The sequence below is a fragment of the Magnolia sinica genome, chromosome 4 (assembly GCF_029962835.1).
Source record: "Magnolia sinica isolate HGM2019 chromosome 4, MsV1, whole genome shotgun sequence".
Classification (NCBI taxonomy): domain Eukaryota; kingdom Viridiplantae; phylum Streptophyta; class Magnoliopsida; order Magnoliales; family Magnoliaceae; genus Magnolia; species Magnolia sinica.
This window is the reverse complement of record NC_080576.1, coordinates 14606564-14624495: the sequence shown is the minus strand read 5'-3', so window position 1 is coordinate 14624495 and position 17932 is coordinate 14606564. Positions and strand designations below refer to the sequence as shown.

The 17932-nt window shown below is 40.6% G+C and overlaps 3 protein-coding genes across 4 annotated transcripts; all 3 read left to right on the top strand.

Annotated features, from left to right (window-relative positions):
* The first annotated feature begins 2908 nt into the window (after window positions 1-2908).
* On the top strand, window positions 2909-17839 carry LOC131242533 (uncharacterized). 2 transcript variants are annotated; one of them, XM_058241239.1, is made up of 3 exons: window positions 2909-3099; window positions 12446-12504; window positions 16517-17839. In XM_058241239.1, the coding sequence occupies exon 3, from the start codon at window positions 16531-16533 to the stop codon at window positions 17596-17598; it is 1068 nt and encodes a 355-aa protein (XP_058097222.1). In that variant the 5' UTR covers window positions 2909-3099; window positions 12446-12504; window positions 16517-16530; the 3' UTR covers window positions 17599-17839. The 2 variants fall into 2 exon arrangements, with proteins under 2 accessions (XP_058097222.1, XP_058097221.1); XM_058241238.1 differs by having other exon boundaries at window positions 2910-3099; window positions 16511-17839.
* On the top strand, window positions 9147-10012 carry LOC131244040 (uncharacterized). Its single transcript, XM_058243707.1, has 2 exons — window positions 9147-9330; window positions 9597-10012. Exons 1-2 carry the CDS (start codon window positions 9147-9149, stop codon window positions 10010-10012), a joined length of 600 nt encoding a protein of 199 aa, XP_058099690.1.
* Window positions 10470-11084, top strand: LOC131244039 (uncharacterized). Its single transcript, XM_058243705.1, has one exon. The coding sequence runs from the start codon at window positions 10470-10472 to the stop codon at window positions 11082-11084; it is 615 nt and encodes a 204-aa protein (XP_058099688.1).
* Window positions 17840-17932: the final 93 nt, after the last annotated feature.

The following is a 17932-nucleotide window of genomic DNA, read 5'->3' as shown; positions in this document are numbered from 1 at the left end:
CTCCGATCAGCAGCCTGCAAAGAGATGGTTAATAGTACATCAACAGTCCTTCAAAATACAACGGCAGGAGATTGGATGGCCAGGATCTTTAAATCTGGGGTTTCATCCTCTAGCCTTGAGTCTAGACAAGTGGGTCCCACTGATCCATACCGCATATCTTACCACTAAATCTAATCAGTACATATTCCGTTCTTTTAAAGGCGATCCATCCATAGTGGGCCATCACATCAACGTTCAGGATAACTGAACCATTGTCTGAGGTAAATGGGAGCAATGCCGGAGGTTATTAGAAATATCCTCTGGCCCAGGATCGTTAATTCCTCTCTTTCGGATAGAGAATATTCCCTCGTTTCTCAAGTAGAATATACGCGCTCTTTTAGAAACCGTATCAGGTGACTCGCGAGTCGCGACTGGGCTCAAGATGATCCTAACCGTCCACCTTCGGGACCACGTCGTCGATTTTCCATGGTATAGAATATCGCGAATTCATGAAACTTTTTGGTTCAATTTTGACTGCTAAGTTGTTTTGTTTTAAGCTGCCCATTTGACTACCACCAGTGGACGGTTCTGATTGTCAATCTTAGAGACTTATTTTACCACAGCCCATCCCACCGGATGGGCCCTTTTGTGTCATCCCAATGTTCAGTCAGCCCCACCCAGCGACGCACGATGGATGGCCATGATCGACTCACGACATTTGCGCTTCGTTAACTTGGGAGTGGATTAGGTGTTACCCGGGAAACACCTTAGTGGGTGTTTCCCTGAACGTGGGGCCCACATTGATGTATGCTCTATATATCCACACCGTCCATCAAATTTTTTTCAGATCATTTTAGGGCATGGTCTCAAAAATTAATCAGATTTATATCTCAAGTGGACCACAGGTAGGGTCTGAATGCCCACCATTAAAATTTTCTTGAGGCCACAAAAGTTTTGGATCAAGTTGATATTTTATTTTTCCCTTCATACAGGTCTGTGTGACCTTATCAACAGGTTGGATGGTAAATAAACATTACGGTGGGTTCTAGGAAGCTTTTAATGGTGGGCGTTCAATGCCCACTGTTTCCTGTGGTGCGGTCTACTTGAGATTTGGATTGCCTCATTTTTTGGACCATGTATAAAATTATCTGAAAAAACTGATGGACGGCGTAGATATATAAAACATACATAAAAAACGGACCCACGTTCAGGGAAACACCCGCTACCGTGTTACCCACATAATCCGCGCCCCTTTAACTAACTTTAATCAAGGGAGCTATTTGAGTCTTTGATACTCTGGCAGAGTTTTTGATCCATGCTCATGCACTCAAAACTATATATACAGGTGGGAAATATTTTACTTCCATTACGCAGTCCAGATCCTGGAGATCACTGTAAATTAGTTAGAACCAGACAAACTATCCTAACCTCTAGTTAATGGACACTTTCTTGTTGAATTCGGACCGCTGAATATTTTCATTTCCAAAAGATCGGTCTGTTTGGAATGATTCACTGCGATTGTGTCATTTATCCGTGACACGCGATTTGGACAGTTTGGTTCGATTTATATGCATTCACATAATACATCTTAAAGAGTCGTGTGTATGAAGCATCACGCTCTGCCAGAGCATCATATGTTTTTCTCTGACTAAAGCTCGCATGTGCAACGGAGCACGTCGTAACTGCCCTTTCCTGATCTGACGGTTGAGTGCCAGTGAGCCCCACATCCATAAACAAATCGAAGTAGAAGGAGAGAAGCTAAGAGCCTATGGCAACTCGCGGCACACGTAAGCATTGCCTACTCGTGCGAGAAGCGTTACTACATTCATCAGGTGGGACGCACCAAAAATGTCAAGGCACAAAATTGATGCAGATTCGTTCATAAGGCGAGAGTCGCATGGACAATAGATGCACGCAACTTTTCTAGCCGTCCATTTTCTTGCTGCCCTTCAACTACCAGATATTTTCAATGGACTGTTTCTCGTATTGTATTCTCATGATGTAGGCCGCCTGGTGAACGGATTGGATCTCTAAAAACAACTGCCACGTCGGTAAGCGTGCCGCGAATCGTCTCTCCAATCTTTCATTGCGCGAATCTCCTTATAGATCTTCAAACCAAAGATGAAAAAGATACTTCCACGCCTTGAAATGCGCCTCTCCCATGTCGTCACTATCCCGCGATATGAGCTAACTCTTCATGAAAAATGTTGGGTGCGGATTAGGTGCGGCCCCGGCCTCACCCAAGACGGTGCCGCCTTTACTGTGGGGCCCACCTTGATGTATTCATTCTATATCCACGCGGTCCATCCGTTTTTACAGGTCATTTTGGGGTATGGGACCAAAAATGAAGAAAATCCAAATCTCAGGCGCACCATAACATAGGAAACAGTGATAATCGACCATTAACAGATTATAATGAGCCACGAAAGTTTTGGATCAAAATGGTATTTGTTTTTTTCCTTCATCCAGGTTTGTGTGACCTTATCAACAGGTTGGATGGAAAATAAAGGGTGAGCCCTAGGAAGTTTTTATGGTGGGAGGTTCAATCACCACTGTTTCCCGTGGAATGGTCCACTTGAGATTTGGATCTGCTTTATTTTTGGATTCATGCCTAAAATGATACGGAAAAACGGATGGACGGCGTGGATATAGAATACATACCTTAAAAAATGATAGCGTGGAAACTGTAGAAGCCTCATCCCTCCATACACGTATCACATAAAAAAGAACGAATCTGGACCGTTCAGACAGTAGTCAACACCATGGATGGTCGACATTTCTAAATCCAAACAAATCAGACGATCCCGAGAAGAATTCTGCCCTAAAAATCAGCAAAATGAGCGGTCCTGATTCGAATGAGCTATGCCAGATCCAGATACTCCTGCCTCTACCGAATCATTTTCTCTTCCTAGTCCTCCGTCGCGACGAATCCGATAAAACGTGGTCGCAACCACGCCCTCCCTTTTCTCCATGCAAGCCAACCCCACAACCCTCGCTTCGGAGATCGACGCTCCAAACACCATCCTATATCTCTCCGCCTCCGATCCGACCGCCTAAACCCCACTCTCTCAAATCTCGCCAGCCAATCCTAGCCGCTCATTTTTCCCCATGTCTCTTCAGGTAATGGAAGTGCCAGGTTGCCATTTCCCCCGCTAGGGCTTCTACTATAACAGAACTTCCGTCTTTTAAATTTCCAAAAATCTCAGATTATTGGATTTGAGATTTTATCTTGTTTGGATTTCATTTTTTTATTGCAATTTTGGAAATCTGGATTTGAATGTTTGCTCCGCATCATTTGAATTCCCTTGACATATCTACCGTCGCATGGAATTTTTCTTTTTTTTGATACATCTGCAAGTAGATTTTTTTTTTGGCTTGGAGCGTATGGATCGGTGATAATTCTTGTTGGGTTCGAGTAGCTTGATCTGGAGGTAGGTAAGGTTTTCATTTTCTTTTTTGATGTTGTGGAGATTTGTATATTGTATATCGAAATGGGCCTTGTGGCCGGTCTTGTTAGTAGGATTAGAGGTGGAGATTTCGAGGAAGTCATTTGGTGGGTCCCATTTGAAATCTAAGATTTATTATGTAGTAAAGACCTGGTTTGGGTATCTTGCTTGAACGGTCCGTCAGCTTGCCAGCTTTTATGCATGTATCTTATCTTCGTCCTAAATGGCTGTCGAGATTGAAATTAATAAATGTTGATAATTTGACATTGATTTGTGGCCAATTGTGTTCAAATTTTGAATTTTTGGGAGGTTACTTGAATTTTAGTCTCTGGGAGTGCCAACGTATCATGTGGGTGCAAGAACCGGGCGATTCATCAGGTGGGCCCCAATGTGTATTTATCATGGTCATGTACTAGATTTATCCAGTCATGAAGTGGGCCCCACAACTGTATGTGAAAATGGGTGTTAGAAAAGTTGACTGAAGGATCAGATGTGCAATACATGGCTTTTGTGGACATGAACATGCCTGTGCGGCTCAGCTGATGATTGGACAAGCCAATTTTTGGGGCCATGACATGTACTAATTGAGGCCCTCCTGATGAATGGCCCAGATATTACGCACAAGCCATTTTTGTATGTGATCCTACTCTTAAGCACTGGCCTTAGCAATGGTCTAAAAGATTAGATAGAGATTGCTAGTGAGGGAAATAGGTTGGTGAGCGCATTTGAAGCCAAAACATTTGTAATGAGTTGATTTTGGTTTTTGCCTTCAGTAGCATTTGCTGTTTGTTTATGTTATTCATTGGTCTGTTTATTATGAGGCTTGGGATTGAGAGGAAATGGAAGTTGATCTAGCCACCTCCCTATTTTAATTTCATAGATTTTGATGTGATTATATGCATGTCAGTTTTCACATATTGCTTACAAGCAGCTGGAGGAAATAGTAAGAGAGAAATGGGGGATTTGGTGGGTGACTAATTACCACAGTTTTGGCAGATAGTATATCAAATGCCACAACTGCATACTCGGTTGAAATATAAAACATGGATGTTCATGTTGGTACTACAAACTAGGAAAATTAAGGGCATATGGTTTTTGAAATAGACCACATGATTCACAAATATTATCTACTCCAATGTGCTCTCTTGACCTATTTATGGCTGTTGAAAACCAGTGAGAGTTCATCATTTTTAGTCATTCTGACTTTAAATCGCCTAATTGTTTCATCATTCTAAGAATTCTACCCTTAGCATATTGCCCACGGTGAAGTCAGAGGCAAGTTGGGTGCACGTGTAAGGTGTTTGGGCCACCTGTGCCCCACCTAGGTGAGGTGACATCTCTGGACGTGCAAGAGAAAGAGGAGAAGAATAGTTTTTTTTTTCCAAAATTCAAAGGGGTTGGTGTGGGTGGAGTTGCCCATGACTGCAGAGGGGTTCTTCTCATGGAGTTTTCTGGGCCCTATTGGTTTTTCTGACTCTTAACCTTGCAGAGGTAGCAGCAATTTGTCAAGCTCTGAAGGTGGTGACCAATTTTTGCTTCTAGTGATTATAGAAGGAGACTACTAGAATGCTGTGAGATGGGCAAGATGCAAATTTGGCCCTTGGAGGCTAGAGAGTATTATTCAGGAAATGGCAGATGTGGTTAGCGGGCATACAGTGATTCTCTCTAGAGTTGACAGATTTGTGAGTGATTTGGCAGACTCCCTAGCAAATTCCACCATGGACGGGCATTAATCATTATCTTGATCGTAGTCTATGTTGTATATATTTTATTTTGTGTATTCCTTTTCTTCTTTATTTTGATTGTGATGGCATACTGTCCCAGCAGTCAGATTTGTGACCATTGGGACTTTTTTTTATAATTCCATTTCTCTCCAATTTTCCTCTCTCAAGTCATAAGACTTTTAGCTCTTACTCAATCTATTACTCTTTTTCTCTCATAATATCTTTGTTAGTTAACTTGTTATAGGCTAATAGATAGATTGTAATAAGCATAACAGTATATGAAAATATTAATGAAATAGGTCAAAAAAACAATTCCAAACACTTTCAGTAATTTCACGTATCTTCTCAGAAATTTTCTTGTTATTATTTATTTTTATTTTTTTACATTTAAAAAAAAAAAGGTGTTCAAGGGGCTGCCTGACTGCATATGCACAAAAGACCCCATGGATCGCCCAGGATGGCTTATGCCATTTGACAACATTTTAATCAGTCATCTCTTCGATAACAAGGTTGATTGGATGCAACATCATCAGAACCGCTAACATCTGATTCCAAAATGATGTCACCTTCTTGCCCACGAGGAGGCACTCTTTGATGTTGTGTCAAAGTGAAATCATCTAATTGATGCACAATCTCATGGAGCATTCCCTCCATACAATCATAATTCCTTATTATTCCCTCCAAGACATTCCTCTCATTACCATTAACCTGTCATGGATGTCATCCCAGATCATGTATGAACTTGCTCTAATACCAATTTGCTGTAGGATGGGTGAGAAAGAAAATAAAAGCAGAAGAATGGATTTTTGCACACCACACAATTCAAAGGAGTTGATTTTTTTTTATTTTTATTTTTATTATAGGATTTTCTTCCTCTGCAAGAAAATGTTCTCCATAAATTGACACTAATTCCAATCTTATTCATCAACTCCCTCATACTTGTCCTTATAGATCTCTAAAGAGATCTTTCAAATCCATACTTTACTAATTTAGATCTAAATCATATCCTAAAGATTGAAATCTAAATCTCAAATCCAAAGGAAAATAACTACTACTAAAAGATTAAATCTTAATCCCCAAACTAAAGTCTACTAATGATTTAATGACACAAAAGATCCTATTAAGGATTCGCCAAGACACAAATCTCCCAAAATAACAAAAATATCCCAAGTATCTGTTTTCATTCCAATCCCACAATCAAAGCGGGTTCATCTAATGGTGATAAACGGCACAAATGCACTATTTCTACCCAGGAAAAAACTGAGAGCTTGTTTGTTGCACCAATTACTGCAACAATGTAAAGGAAATGTGCAATGGTTACAAATTACTTTACCTGTCTGCTGACAGCAACTACATTTGACCGTTGATTCCCATGTTTGGTTTATTGGTGGTAAAAATCATAATGATGGCATTTTAACATTACTTTAATGTCTTGGTGGTAAAAATCATAATGATGGCATTTTAACATTACTTTAATGTCAAATCATCACCAAAATACATTGATTTCGCTGTTTGGATTTGAGTTTTTAATGGTAATGCTATGAATAAGTGCAATGATTATGAATTCCTTTACCTATCTCCTAAATACATCTACATTTGACTAACGGTTCCAGTGTTTGGTTTAGCGTTGGTAAAATTGTAATGGTGACACTTTACATTACCAAGGTAATTGGCAAAACAAACAGGCCTTGAGATACCCCTTTGTGTACATTTTAGATATTATTACACTCATATGAAAAATACCTATCTCCAAGTTTCTTTATTTATTTTTAATAATTCCCAAACCTCTTACTAATGGCTTTCCAAATTTCTTAGTTATTAGTAGCTTTAGCTTTTGATTAATGATTATTCGTTGAATGGTTGTTTCCATTAGTCATTATTAGTTTGATCGTAGATTTTTTGGTGTGTAACTTGCGTTTGCTTAATTTTTTGTGAACTTACTTTTGCTCAAGCCTTAGGTTTTACTTTTGGTTTTCCTTCCAATGGTTTTGTTGAACTGGACTGGTTTAATTGGAATGACTAGCATTTTCATTGGAATGTTCAAGATTGGACATGCGAGGTGGTAGAAAATATCTAATTGTTTGCGTGTATAACAATTTTACAGTTAGTTTTATTTTGTTGTGTAAAAGTTGGTTTGCTACTAAATCTATTAAACAAATCATTATGCATGTATCATCATCATCATCATCTAAAGCCTTATCCTAATTAATTGGGGTTGGCTACAGGAATCCTATTCTGCCATTTCACTCTATTAAGGGCCATACCTTCAGTTAGACCATAGGTCAACAAGCCTTCCCCTTTCGTTTTAGAGCCTTCAACCTATACATACTCCTAATCAAAGTAGTATGTCTCTATTGCACATGACTAGACCATCTAAGTCTACTTTCCCTCATCTTGTTACCTATTGGTGCTACTCCTAAGATCTCTTGAATGTGTTCATTTATAATTCTATCCTTGCTCACCTTGCTTCTCATCTATCTCAACATCCTCATTTTAGCTACACCCATCCTATGAACATGTTGTTCCTTAACTGCTCAACATTTTGTCCCATAAAGCATAGCTGGTCTTATAGCTATCCTATAAAATTTTCCTTTCAGTTTGAGTGGTACACAATGATCACATAAAACTCTAGAGGCACATCTCAATTTCTCCCACCTTGCTTGAATTCTATGGGCCATAGGCCCATATCCTTCTCAATCTCTCCACTCTCATGAATTATTGATCCAAGGTATTGAAAGTGGTTATTTTTTTGGAAACTTATTCATCAACAATCTTAACTAATTCCTCATTTTCGCTCCTATTGTTAGTAAAATTGCACCCCGTATGCTTTATTTTAGTTCGACTAATTTTAAATCCGTTAGATGTGAAAGAACCCCTACATAAATCTAGATTGTGTGTTTGTGTCTGTTTTTTTGAAAGATGATGCATATCATTAAGGTACACAACAGACAAGTGTCAGGCAACACAGAGTATCTCTGGCACAAATTATCAATAGTCAGAATCCTATTTCTCTTTGCTAGCCATGCAAAGACAGCAACTATCTTCGAAAGAACTTCATAGGACCACACGAAGGCAATATGGCCTTGAATCTTCGAACTTCAATTGAGACAACATCAGGTTGAATGATTGCACTAAAAAAATGCCTAACTTGTTGAAGCGCCAGACGAGCGAATCTTTCACACCCAAAGAGAGCGAAATCCCATGCAAGTGAGGAAGAAGAGAAGCCAGATTGTCGAATTCCAAATTACGTAAATCCAAACGACAGGGAAGAAGCCACTCCCCCAAGATCCTAGGGTGCGAAATAGCTGGCAACAGAGATATCGATCACAGTGCAGCAACAAGCAAGGGTAGGGAAAGACGATCTGAGCGAAGAGTCCCCACCCCAAACATCCTCCCAAAATCTAACTGTGGTCCCCTCCCTGAAGAGAAGGGACCGTTATGTCAAGCGCTTAAATATCATTCAACAAGGAATCCATCTCAAGCTCCCTCAAGCCAAGTACTTTTCGCTTCTAGGACATAAGCTTAGCTTTCAGCATTTTCAACTTCTTAAATAACCTGAAACCCACACGACCCTCAACTTTGAAAGAAGATTGCCACTTAGAGACCAAGAATAAAAAACCCTTGGCATCGATCCATGCCAACTAGAATCTGTAAGGCTTGGGCCCTCGGTTAATTTCCTCCACTTCCAGCTTGTCCATCCCTCCCCCCCCCCCCCCCCCCCCCCCCCAAATCTTGTCAATCAAAATTATGTCATCTGCAAACAACATACACCAGGGGATCCCTCCTTGCAAACGCCTTGTTAACTTGTCCACAACCAATGCAAAAAGATATGGGCTCAATGTCGACCCATGGTGCAAGCATACAATAATTGGGAACTCAATTGTCTCTCCAAAAGTGGTCCTTACATTTGTATCACTCCCTCATATATATCCTTAATCATTTTAATATATCCTCTCAAAACTCCTTTCTTTCCCAACATCCATTAGATCAAATCTCTATGGACCCTATCTATGCTTTCTCTAATCATAAAGACAATGTGGACGAGTGCATTGATTCCCGTCATAGACAAAAGATTAGCGGGTTGGTTTGCAAACTAGACTTGGAAAAGGCATATGATCACGTCGATTGGAATTTCTTGGATTACATGTTAGATCAGTTGGGGTGTGGTCACAAGGGGAAAGGTTGGATGAGGGCGTGCGTGCAGTCCACCCACTTTTTTGTTTTGGTCAATGGGGTGCCTCAAGGTTTCTTTAAGGCCTCGAGGGGTCTTAAGGCAAGGAGATCCCCTCTTGCCCCCCCCTCTTCATCATTGTAGGGGAGGCCTTAAGTAAAATGCTTCACAGAGGGGAGATTAATGGTCTTATTTCAAGTTTCAAAGTCGTTGAGAATGACATTCAAGTTAGTCATCTTTAGTATGCAGACAACACACTACTTTTTGGCGATGCAGATACGACGTCAGTGGATTATTTACGCAAGATTTTGGTTTGCTTTAAAGCTATATCGGGGCTCAAGATTAATGAGGCTAAAAGTGAGATGCTTGGGATTCATGTCTCAGATGAGGAATTACAGCAGTTGGCTTTCGTTTTTAGTTGTAAATCAAGCTCTTTTCCATCATCCTACTTGGGTCCTCCTCTTCGCATAGGAAAGTCAGCCAAGCATCTATTGGTGAGGGTTATTGAGAGAATTGAGCGGAAGCTCATTAATTGGAAGTGTCAGACCCTATCTTTTGGCGGTCGGTTAACCCTCTTAAAAACTGCTTTCTCCAACATGCTGGTTTATTTCATGTCCATTTTCAAATGCCCTAAGTTAGTGCTTGGTGAAATTGAAAAAAATGAGAAGAGACTTCCTTTGGAGAGGGGCTAACGAGGTCACAAGTTCCATCTCCTAAAATGGGGGGATGTTTGCAAGCTTATTTTGGAAGGGGGAGTGGGGCTTAACGAATTGTGTCTTTTCAATACCGCGCTTCTTGGTAAGTGGCTTTGGAAATTGGGCTTTTCAAAAGGGCTTTGGTTGGATGTTATTGTTAGCAAGTATGGAAGGCAGGAGGAGGGTTGGACAATTAAATCCTCCTCCCTATAGGGTACCCATGGTTTGGAAGGCGATAGCGGCTACTAAGTATCTCTTTCAGCAGGGTGTTGCTTTCAGTCTTGGTGATGGGAAGCACATTCGATTTTGGGTGGATGTGTGGTGTGGGGATAAGTCGTTCCAAGTTATGCTCCCTAGAATTGTGATGTTAGCCATGGACCATTTCGCCCCTATTCAGAGATGCTGCTACTTTTGTGGCATGTCAGTTGTGTAGAGCCCTAATTTCTAAAGGAATATGACGGACGTAGAGATTGCGGAATTACTGCAACTATTGGATCTCCTTAACAGTGCTTCCCCTTCGAATCAAGAAGAAGACTTTATGATCTGGTCCTCTCATAGCTCTAGTAGATTCTTCGTGCGCTTCTTCTCGGTTCTCTCTAGAGGACTACCCCCGCCCACTCACTCTTTCCTCCACTGGTTTTATGGGGCTCTACCTCGGGTGGTCGTGTTCGTGTGGTTGGTGGCTAGGAAAAGAGTGCTGACAATTGACAACCTAGAGCGAAGGTCTCTCGCTCTTCCGAAAATTTGCCTTATGTGTATGGAGAGTGCAGAATCAATCGATCATCTTTTTATTCACTGTTCTTTTGCGCGGAAGGTATGGAGGTACTTCCTCAGGTCGTCCAATATGCCTGGGGTTATGTTGGCTTCAATGGAATCCCTTTTATGGGCATGGCATTGGAGGAGTGGAAGGAAAGATGCTAAAGCGAAGTGGAGGGATCTCCGTATGGCCATCCTTTGGGTTATCCGGAGAGAACGGAATGGGTGGTGTTTCAGAAATGAGCCCTCCTCGGCTGAAAGGGTGGTGGGCATTATCAATGGATATGTCTTTGATTGGGTTTCAGTTGTTTAAGCACATGAGGCAGCTTTTCCATTTGCTTGTTTCTTCATTTTTTTGGTTGTATTCTTTCTTGCCTTTCGTGAGTGTTTATATAAAAAAAAAATTTTACCCCTCAAAAAATAATAATAATAATAATAAATAAATAAAGACAATGTGGAGATCCTTCTTCCTCTTCCTATAGGAAGATAAGTAGGAAAAAAACTTTAGTGGTAGACGTCCCAAGCATGAAACCAAATTGATTTTCTTAATATGTTTGTCTCATGCCTTACTCTTTCCTTACTATCTCCCAAAGTTTTATAGTATAGCTCATAAGTTTAATCCCACGATATTTAGTGCAGCTCTATATGTCTCCTTATTCTTATAAATTAGTACCACAGTACTTTTCCTCCATTCATCTGACATTTTCTTCGATCTTACAATCTTATTGAACAACTTTGTCAACCAAAATGATCCACTTTCTCGTGAACTCTGCCCCCAATAAACATTATCGGTCGCTTTATTTTTATAGATCATCAATTTTATCATAGACAACCTATATATGAGGGATCGGTTGGTTAAGGGTAATCTTTTGGCGTGCTGCTCCTCAAATTGGTCCATATTTTCTGGTTATAAGTCAGCCGCGCACACACACACACACACACACTGATCCATAAAACCTCATAGAAATGCTCCTGTGGTTCCGAGGAGTTCTAGAATGCTGTTAAAAGAGTTTGCTGCAATCATCATCAATGAGGTTACAAGGGAACTAGGCAATAACACTGCAGAAGATGCCTTAACACCACTCCTTGGGCAGTTAAAATTGTCTAACCCTTACACAAGGATTTCTTTGACTTGGGCTTTTTTACTGATCTTTACTTAAAAGTTACAAATAGTCTCAGCAAATGGGTTAGAAAGAAAATAAACAGTTTTGGGGGCTAATATACAGGGAAGTTAGTTATTCTTTGAAGCATTCATCCGAGTCATCTTCCACCCAATGACCTTTTTCTAAGAAACGGGGCATCCAAAGATATTCAATTGCTCTACAAAAGCAAGAATTTGATCATATGCAACATCTTGTCATGTAACATAACGTGGAGAAGCAACTAAGTAGGAACATGGTTTGGCTTAAATAATGTCATATAATATATCAATGGAAGTCACTGGAGAGGACTTCCATTCATCCTATTGACCACAGATTTCATTATGCTTGCTGCATTTTATTTGTATTCCTCAAAACCCAAAAAAAAAAAAAATTAAAATTAAAAAAAAAAAAAACAAAACAAAAAAGAAGGAAAACAGGTCTTATTATATTCCATCTCCTTTTGCCCTTTACCTCTGCTGTTAATCAGGTTATTTTGTTTGGCTGACACTGCATTGCTGTTGCCTATTTTCAGCTTGCTTAGGTACCAAGCCAAATCCAGGATTTCCTAGAAGAGGGGTTCTTTGCTATCAGGTATCTGTATTTAGATTGATGTGCATGCAAAAGGACTTCTTTTTTTTTGGACTTCATTGACATTCTAATTATCTAGAAATTCTATTATGGGTTTGAAATGCTTGTGTGTATGCATTTTGCCAGTTGAGTTTTTTAGTTTAGCTGACCTGGACAAACATAAAGTCGAGTTCTCAGGTTTTTCAACTGTCTTTTGAAAATTTGTAATGCAGCAGTCAAAATGTGTAGTTTCATGTACTAGATGTGTGATTAAAAATGATCAACAATTGCTATGATGTCTTGCACTGAAATTGGGGTCAGGGCCATGTCTCAGCTCCTTGTATTTCTTTGTTTCTCTTCTTAATGAAATCAATTTTCCATATATAAATTGTGGTATCTGCTGGACTACCTTATCCAGATAGATAAATATGGCCTCAAAATCTGAATCTGCATGGCAGTCTCTGCTGATTACCAAACTATAATGTGGGAACTGCATTTACCTATTTGCCTCCTGATAAAACATATCCATTAGAATTTGTAACATCAAATGTGGAGCTCCTGATTTTCTCTGGGAAAACATTGACATCTTCCAATCTGCATGACACACTTTCTTGAGGGGTTAGAAACTTTTGTGATGTGGACATAGATGAGATAGGGCAAATTTTCTGATGCACCCATATATTTTTCTCCTAATTAAACTAATAAATTTATGCTTCTCCTAATTAAGGACGTACCCATTATGAATTTTTTTACTCTTTTATGCATCTCCTCTTTAGGGCCAAACTGTCCTTTTTTATTTTCTCCAAGCAACTAGTGATTGCTGATGCCCATTCTATACAAGTGGGTCCCATGGTTTGTTAATATAGACAATTGATCTTATATCACTCACTGCAGATAGGGAACGTATCAAAACTCTTTCAGCTTTGAAAATCCCAGACATCCAATGTTCGGCCTTCTCCGGACCATTGTTTTTTTCTCTCTTAATCATCTATTTATAGGCCACTGATATAAGCATTTGTAACATTTGATCTTTAACTTTTTTTGGCAGAATTCCCATCTGTGGGGCCTATAAGATGAACTGTTTGGATTATCAAATCATGGGCACTGTTTTATATTTTGGTGCATCAAGACACTATTCACGTTATGATGGATCAGGAAAATTATTCAATGAAGAATTATAGGCCTTATGCATCAGAACATGGATAGCTTCATGATGCAATTGCAATTTAATTTAGGTTGCCTGTGCGCCATGTGCATTTTCTTGGTGCGAGGTTATCAAATATCACACTGCCACTGAAAGTTTTTCTCCATTCCCCAAACCTTCATCTCTGGGAAAGCAATGTGATAGAGACATCCCATTGATAATATGGAGCTTGTAAAGTCCACATGCATATATGCAGCCCACCTACATGCCACTCATATGCAGTGTGGAACAAATGCAAGGTCCAAATCATCCATCATATAGCCCCCACCATCCGGTCAACCTTGGAAATTTAAATAAAAAATAAAGAATCAGGCCAATTGGCTTATCAGGCTGGCCACATTTTTCATAACAAATGGATGGCTGAACATAATTTGGCCAAGTTTTCAAAGCTATCCGCTGTTTTTAAAACTCTGGTTCACCTGATTAGTGAGTGGTCTGTTTTTAATACTTCAACGCCATCCATCGATTTGCATGTGAAGCTTGGTGTTCCTCAATAATTTACAACTATGCTCAATTCAATGGTCGAGCATTAGAGCAAATCATTGAGAGAGGCGCCTGGAGTGTGAGACAGCTTGTCGAGCATTTGGCATCTTGGATAAGTGTATGAAGGTAATGACTAAAGGTAGGATGTTAAGAGATGTGACAAATGTAAGGGTATGAATCATGCTTTTTTTATTTTGTTTATTCCAAGCTGTAATGCATCCTTTGACATTATCTACCACCCTGAACCCTCTTCATCTATCAAATTGTGTTTGAAGTTACCATAGCAATATCAGTGAAATATGGTCAACTTGCACCATGAATGTATTCCCTAATGAAAACTAGTTGCACCCAGAAAATGTCCCTAAGGGTATGATGGGAATACACTTAGCTTACACCAAAAAGACACCAAGCGATGTAAGAATTTGACGAGCACACGAACCCAAAACCTGTGCAAGCTTGTGTTTGTTCCTGATAACCTTGTTGCATGTGTTCGTCTCATGGACAAACAAAACATGAAGCTGTCTTGATATGATGGCAAGCTTCTTTTAGACATCTGGGTATCAACTCGTTCGCAACCATTATGGTTAGTATTCTCGTTCTGTCAATTTAGATTTTCTCAGATGCCATGACATGCCACTTGGTCAAGGCTTGAAATACTCGGGAACATACTCTGCCAAAAATCTTTCTCATCTGTGGTAGCTCAGTCATGTTATAGAAAGCAAGAAATTGAATATGTGGGATGCAAGGATCCAGGGCTAGCTACTCAAGGCTTGAAATACTTCAGAACACACTCTGCCTAAAATCTGTCTCGTCTGTGGCAGCTCAGTCATGTTATATAAAGCAAAAAATTGGATATGTGGGATGGAAGGATCCAGGGCCAGCAATGTACCATGCTGTCGGTCACTATGATGCCCTGGTGCTATTGTTCCATTTGTCCTTGTAGTGTTGCAAGCTGAAACAGTGCTGCTGCTAGAGGTGGCATGATAGCTTCATGATTGTATTTGCAATGCAGATGGGAGGACTACAACACAATTTCTCTCCAATCTTTTGGAGAAGCATAAATTTCACCTCCTGAAATGGTAGGAGGTATGTAAACCAGCCGATCAAGGAAGAGCAGGAATTAGGAACTTAGAGAAGATGAATTTGGCGCTATTAAGGAAATGAGTGTGGATATTCGGGGTAGAATCGGGAGTTAAGTGGAGAGAGTTGCTGGGTAGAAGTATGGGTTGGTGGGCTAAATCTTCTTGGCTATATTGTGCCTATTATTTGTGAAAGTCGGTGGCATCACTAAAACATCAGGTATGGAAAGGAATTGGGTTAAATTTGGGGGATGGAAAAATATCAAATTTTGGGAGGATAAATGGGTGGGAGATATTAAACACAAGGAATCTCAGATGATGAAGAGGTGGAAGAGTTTGTTCATCTTCTGCCAGGTGCTTCACACGATGTCTCCGCATCATGCAAGTGCCGATTCACTTAGATGGTTGAAAGACAAATCAGGTACTTTCTCAGTGAAATCCTTCTATTGCTGGATAAGTGGTGGGAGTGAAGTTGCCGGGTTATGTCCGACGAAGTTTGTACGGGGATACGGCGCTCCGTTGAAGGTGGCGGCGTTTGCTTGGCTAGTGGGGAGAAATAAGGTGCTAACTATTGACAGTCTTTGCAAAAGGAATTTATGCCTTCCGAATATCTGCTTGCTCTACTTCGAAGATGCATACTTTGTGGATCATCTTTTCATTCATTGCTCTTTTGCAAGAGCAGTTTGGAATGATTTTTTTTTCAATTGTTTGGAGTAATGTGGGTGTTTCTAGGTTCAATAGATACTTTTTTGCTATCATGGCACGGTGGAGGTAATGGGAAAAGGGGGGCAAAAATCTGGAGACTGGCTATGTTGGCAGGGCTACAGGGTCTCTATGGAGAGAGGAATGAGCTATGTTTTAGGAAGCATAAAGGGAAAACCATAGATGTGTTCAGTAGCGCTAAACGTCAGGTTGTGGAATGGGCTTTGGCTAAAAATCTCTATTGCCAAGTTGCCATTTCCCAGTTTCATGGCAGTCTTTGTAAATTCCTGTGTAGTTGTATTTTTGGCTTCGGCCTTTTATCAATGAAATCATCATTGTTCAAAAAAATCCTCTTCCTCCCCTTTAATAAAATTATGTGATTTCTCAGAAGAAAAAAAAGAAAAAAGAAGAAGATTCCAAAGGCTTCTTCATTCTAAACCTATTTCTTCTCCTCGTTGCTGCTTTTGCAATTCAATAGCATTCATATCTTTGTGTATAATTCACTTATTTTAATTTCCCTTTTTTTTCAAGTTGTTTTATTCTTCTAAATGTGTATGAATAGTTTCAGGCTTTATTTTGAAAATGGCAAGAGGTACAAGGGCCCGACGTAGGCTTTCTTCCCGTCAATCCAGGCCAACCCCATACCCATTACCATCATACAGTTGGAAGGGTCTTGAGAAGGAAGCGTTCCAGAAGAACTCATCCAAAGCTTTGGAGAAAGACTGGGAAGACGCTACATGTTCAGTGTGCATGGAATTCCCTCACAATGCTGTACTGCTCCTTTGTTCATCTCATGACAAGGGCTGCCGACCATACATGTGCGGCACCAGTTATCGCTATTCCAATTGCCTTAATCAGTTCAAGAAGGCATACACAAAAGTTATGTCACCCCCCCATGGTCAGGTTCAAGACGATCTATGGCATGAATCAGCAGAGAACTCAAGTGTCGGTTTAGGTGCTGGCTGGCCAAATGAAAAACACGAGGTTACGGAGCTTGCGTGCCCCTTGTGCAGAGGGCAGGTTAAGGGATGGACGGTGGTTGAAGCTGCACGTGAGTATCTCAATGCCAAGAGGAGGAGCTGCATGCAGGATGACTGCTCATTCGTTGGGACATACAAAGAGCTCAGAAAGCATGTGAGGGCGGAACACCCATCTGCACGGCCACGTGAGGTGGACCCTGTACTCGAACAGAAATGGAGTAGGCTTGAGCGCGAGAGAGAGCGCAACGATGTGATCAGCACTATAAGATCGTCAATGCCAGGGGCAATGGTGTTAGGGGATTATGTGATAGAGGGGGGACGTCATGGCTTCCATACGGATGAGGGACAAGTTGATGAAGATGGGAATTATGAGATGGGTGTGGAGGAGAGCAATTGGCTCAATGTCCTCTTCCTCTTGCAAGCATTTGGGTCCACCGGGAATGCAAGTTTCAGGTCACGCCTTAGGCGGCTTGAGAGGGGTCACCGCACATTGGAGGAAGGGGGCACTGGCAGCAGCCCACCCATTCCTAGCACTAGGGATGGTGTTGCTGCTACATTTGAAGGAGAGGGTGTTTCTCCAGCTAGTCGAGGGAGAGTATTGGGCTTGGGGAGGTCCGAAAGGCGGCGGCGGCGTAGGAGCCGGCGGAGATCAGTTATAGATGTGAGCTGAAGAAAATGGAAAAGAGAAGGCGGGGCAGCCAGGCATAAGTTGGTTTGTCATTTGGCAGAAATGTGAAATGATGCTGTCTTATTCCCAGTATAAACTCGGATTTGCCCACCATTTTATCAAATCTGGAATTGGTGATGTTAATGACTGATGTCAGTCTGTTGTTTCTATTTCTAATATATAGTCGCTGTATGGTTTTCTCCTGTTTATTGTAATTAGCATATGATGTTTTCCTCGTGTAGCACTTATCACCTGGTAAAATCTTGGTGTATGGTGTTCAAATAATTCCGTCTGCCATTTATTATTTCACAAGTCTGACACCACTAATAAAAATCTT

What these genes read in the sequence shown, in the direction of transcription:
- LOC131244040 (XM_058243707.1), top strand. Translation starts at nt 9,147, where the DNA reads ATGGACCCTATCTATGCTTTCTCTAATCATAAAGACAATGTGGACGAG. An exon ending in GTGTGGTCACAAGGGGAAAG is followed by an intron (nt 9,331 to 9,596) that starts GTTGGATGAGGG and finishes TTGGCGATGCAG; the next exon opens with ATACGACGTCAGTGGATTAT.
- LOC131244039 (XM_058243705.1), top strand. Translation starts at nt 10,470, where the DNA reads ATGACGGACGTAGAGATTGCGGAATTACTGCAACTATTGGATCTCCTT.
- LOC131242533 (XM_058241239.1), top strand. Translation starts at nt 16,531, where the DNA reads ATGGCAAGAGGTACAAGGGCCCGACGTAGGCTTTCTTCCCGTCAATCC.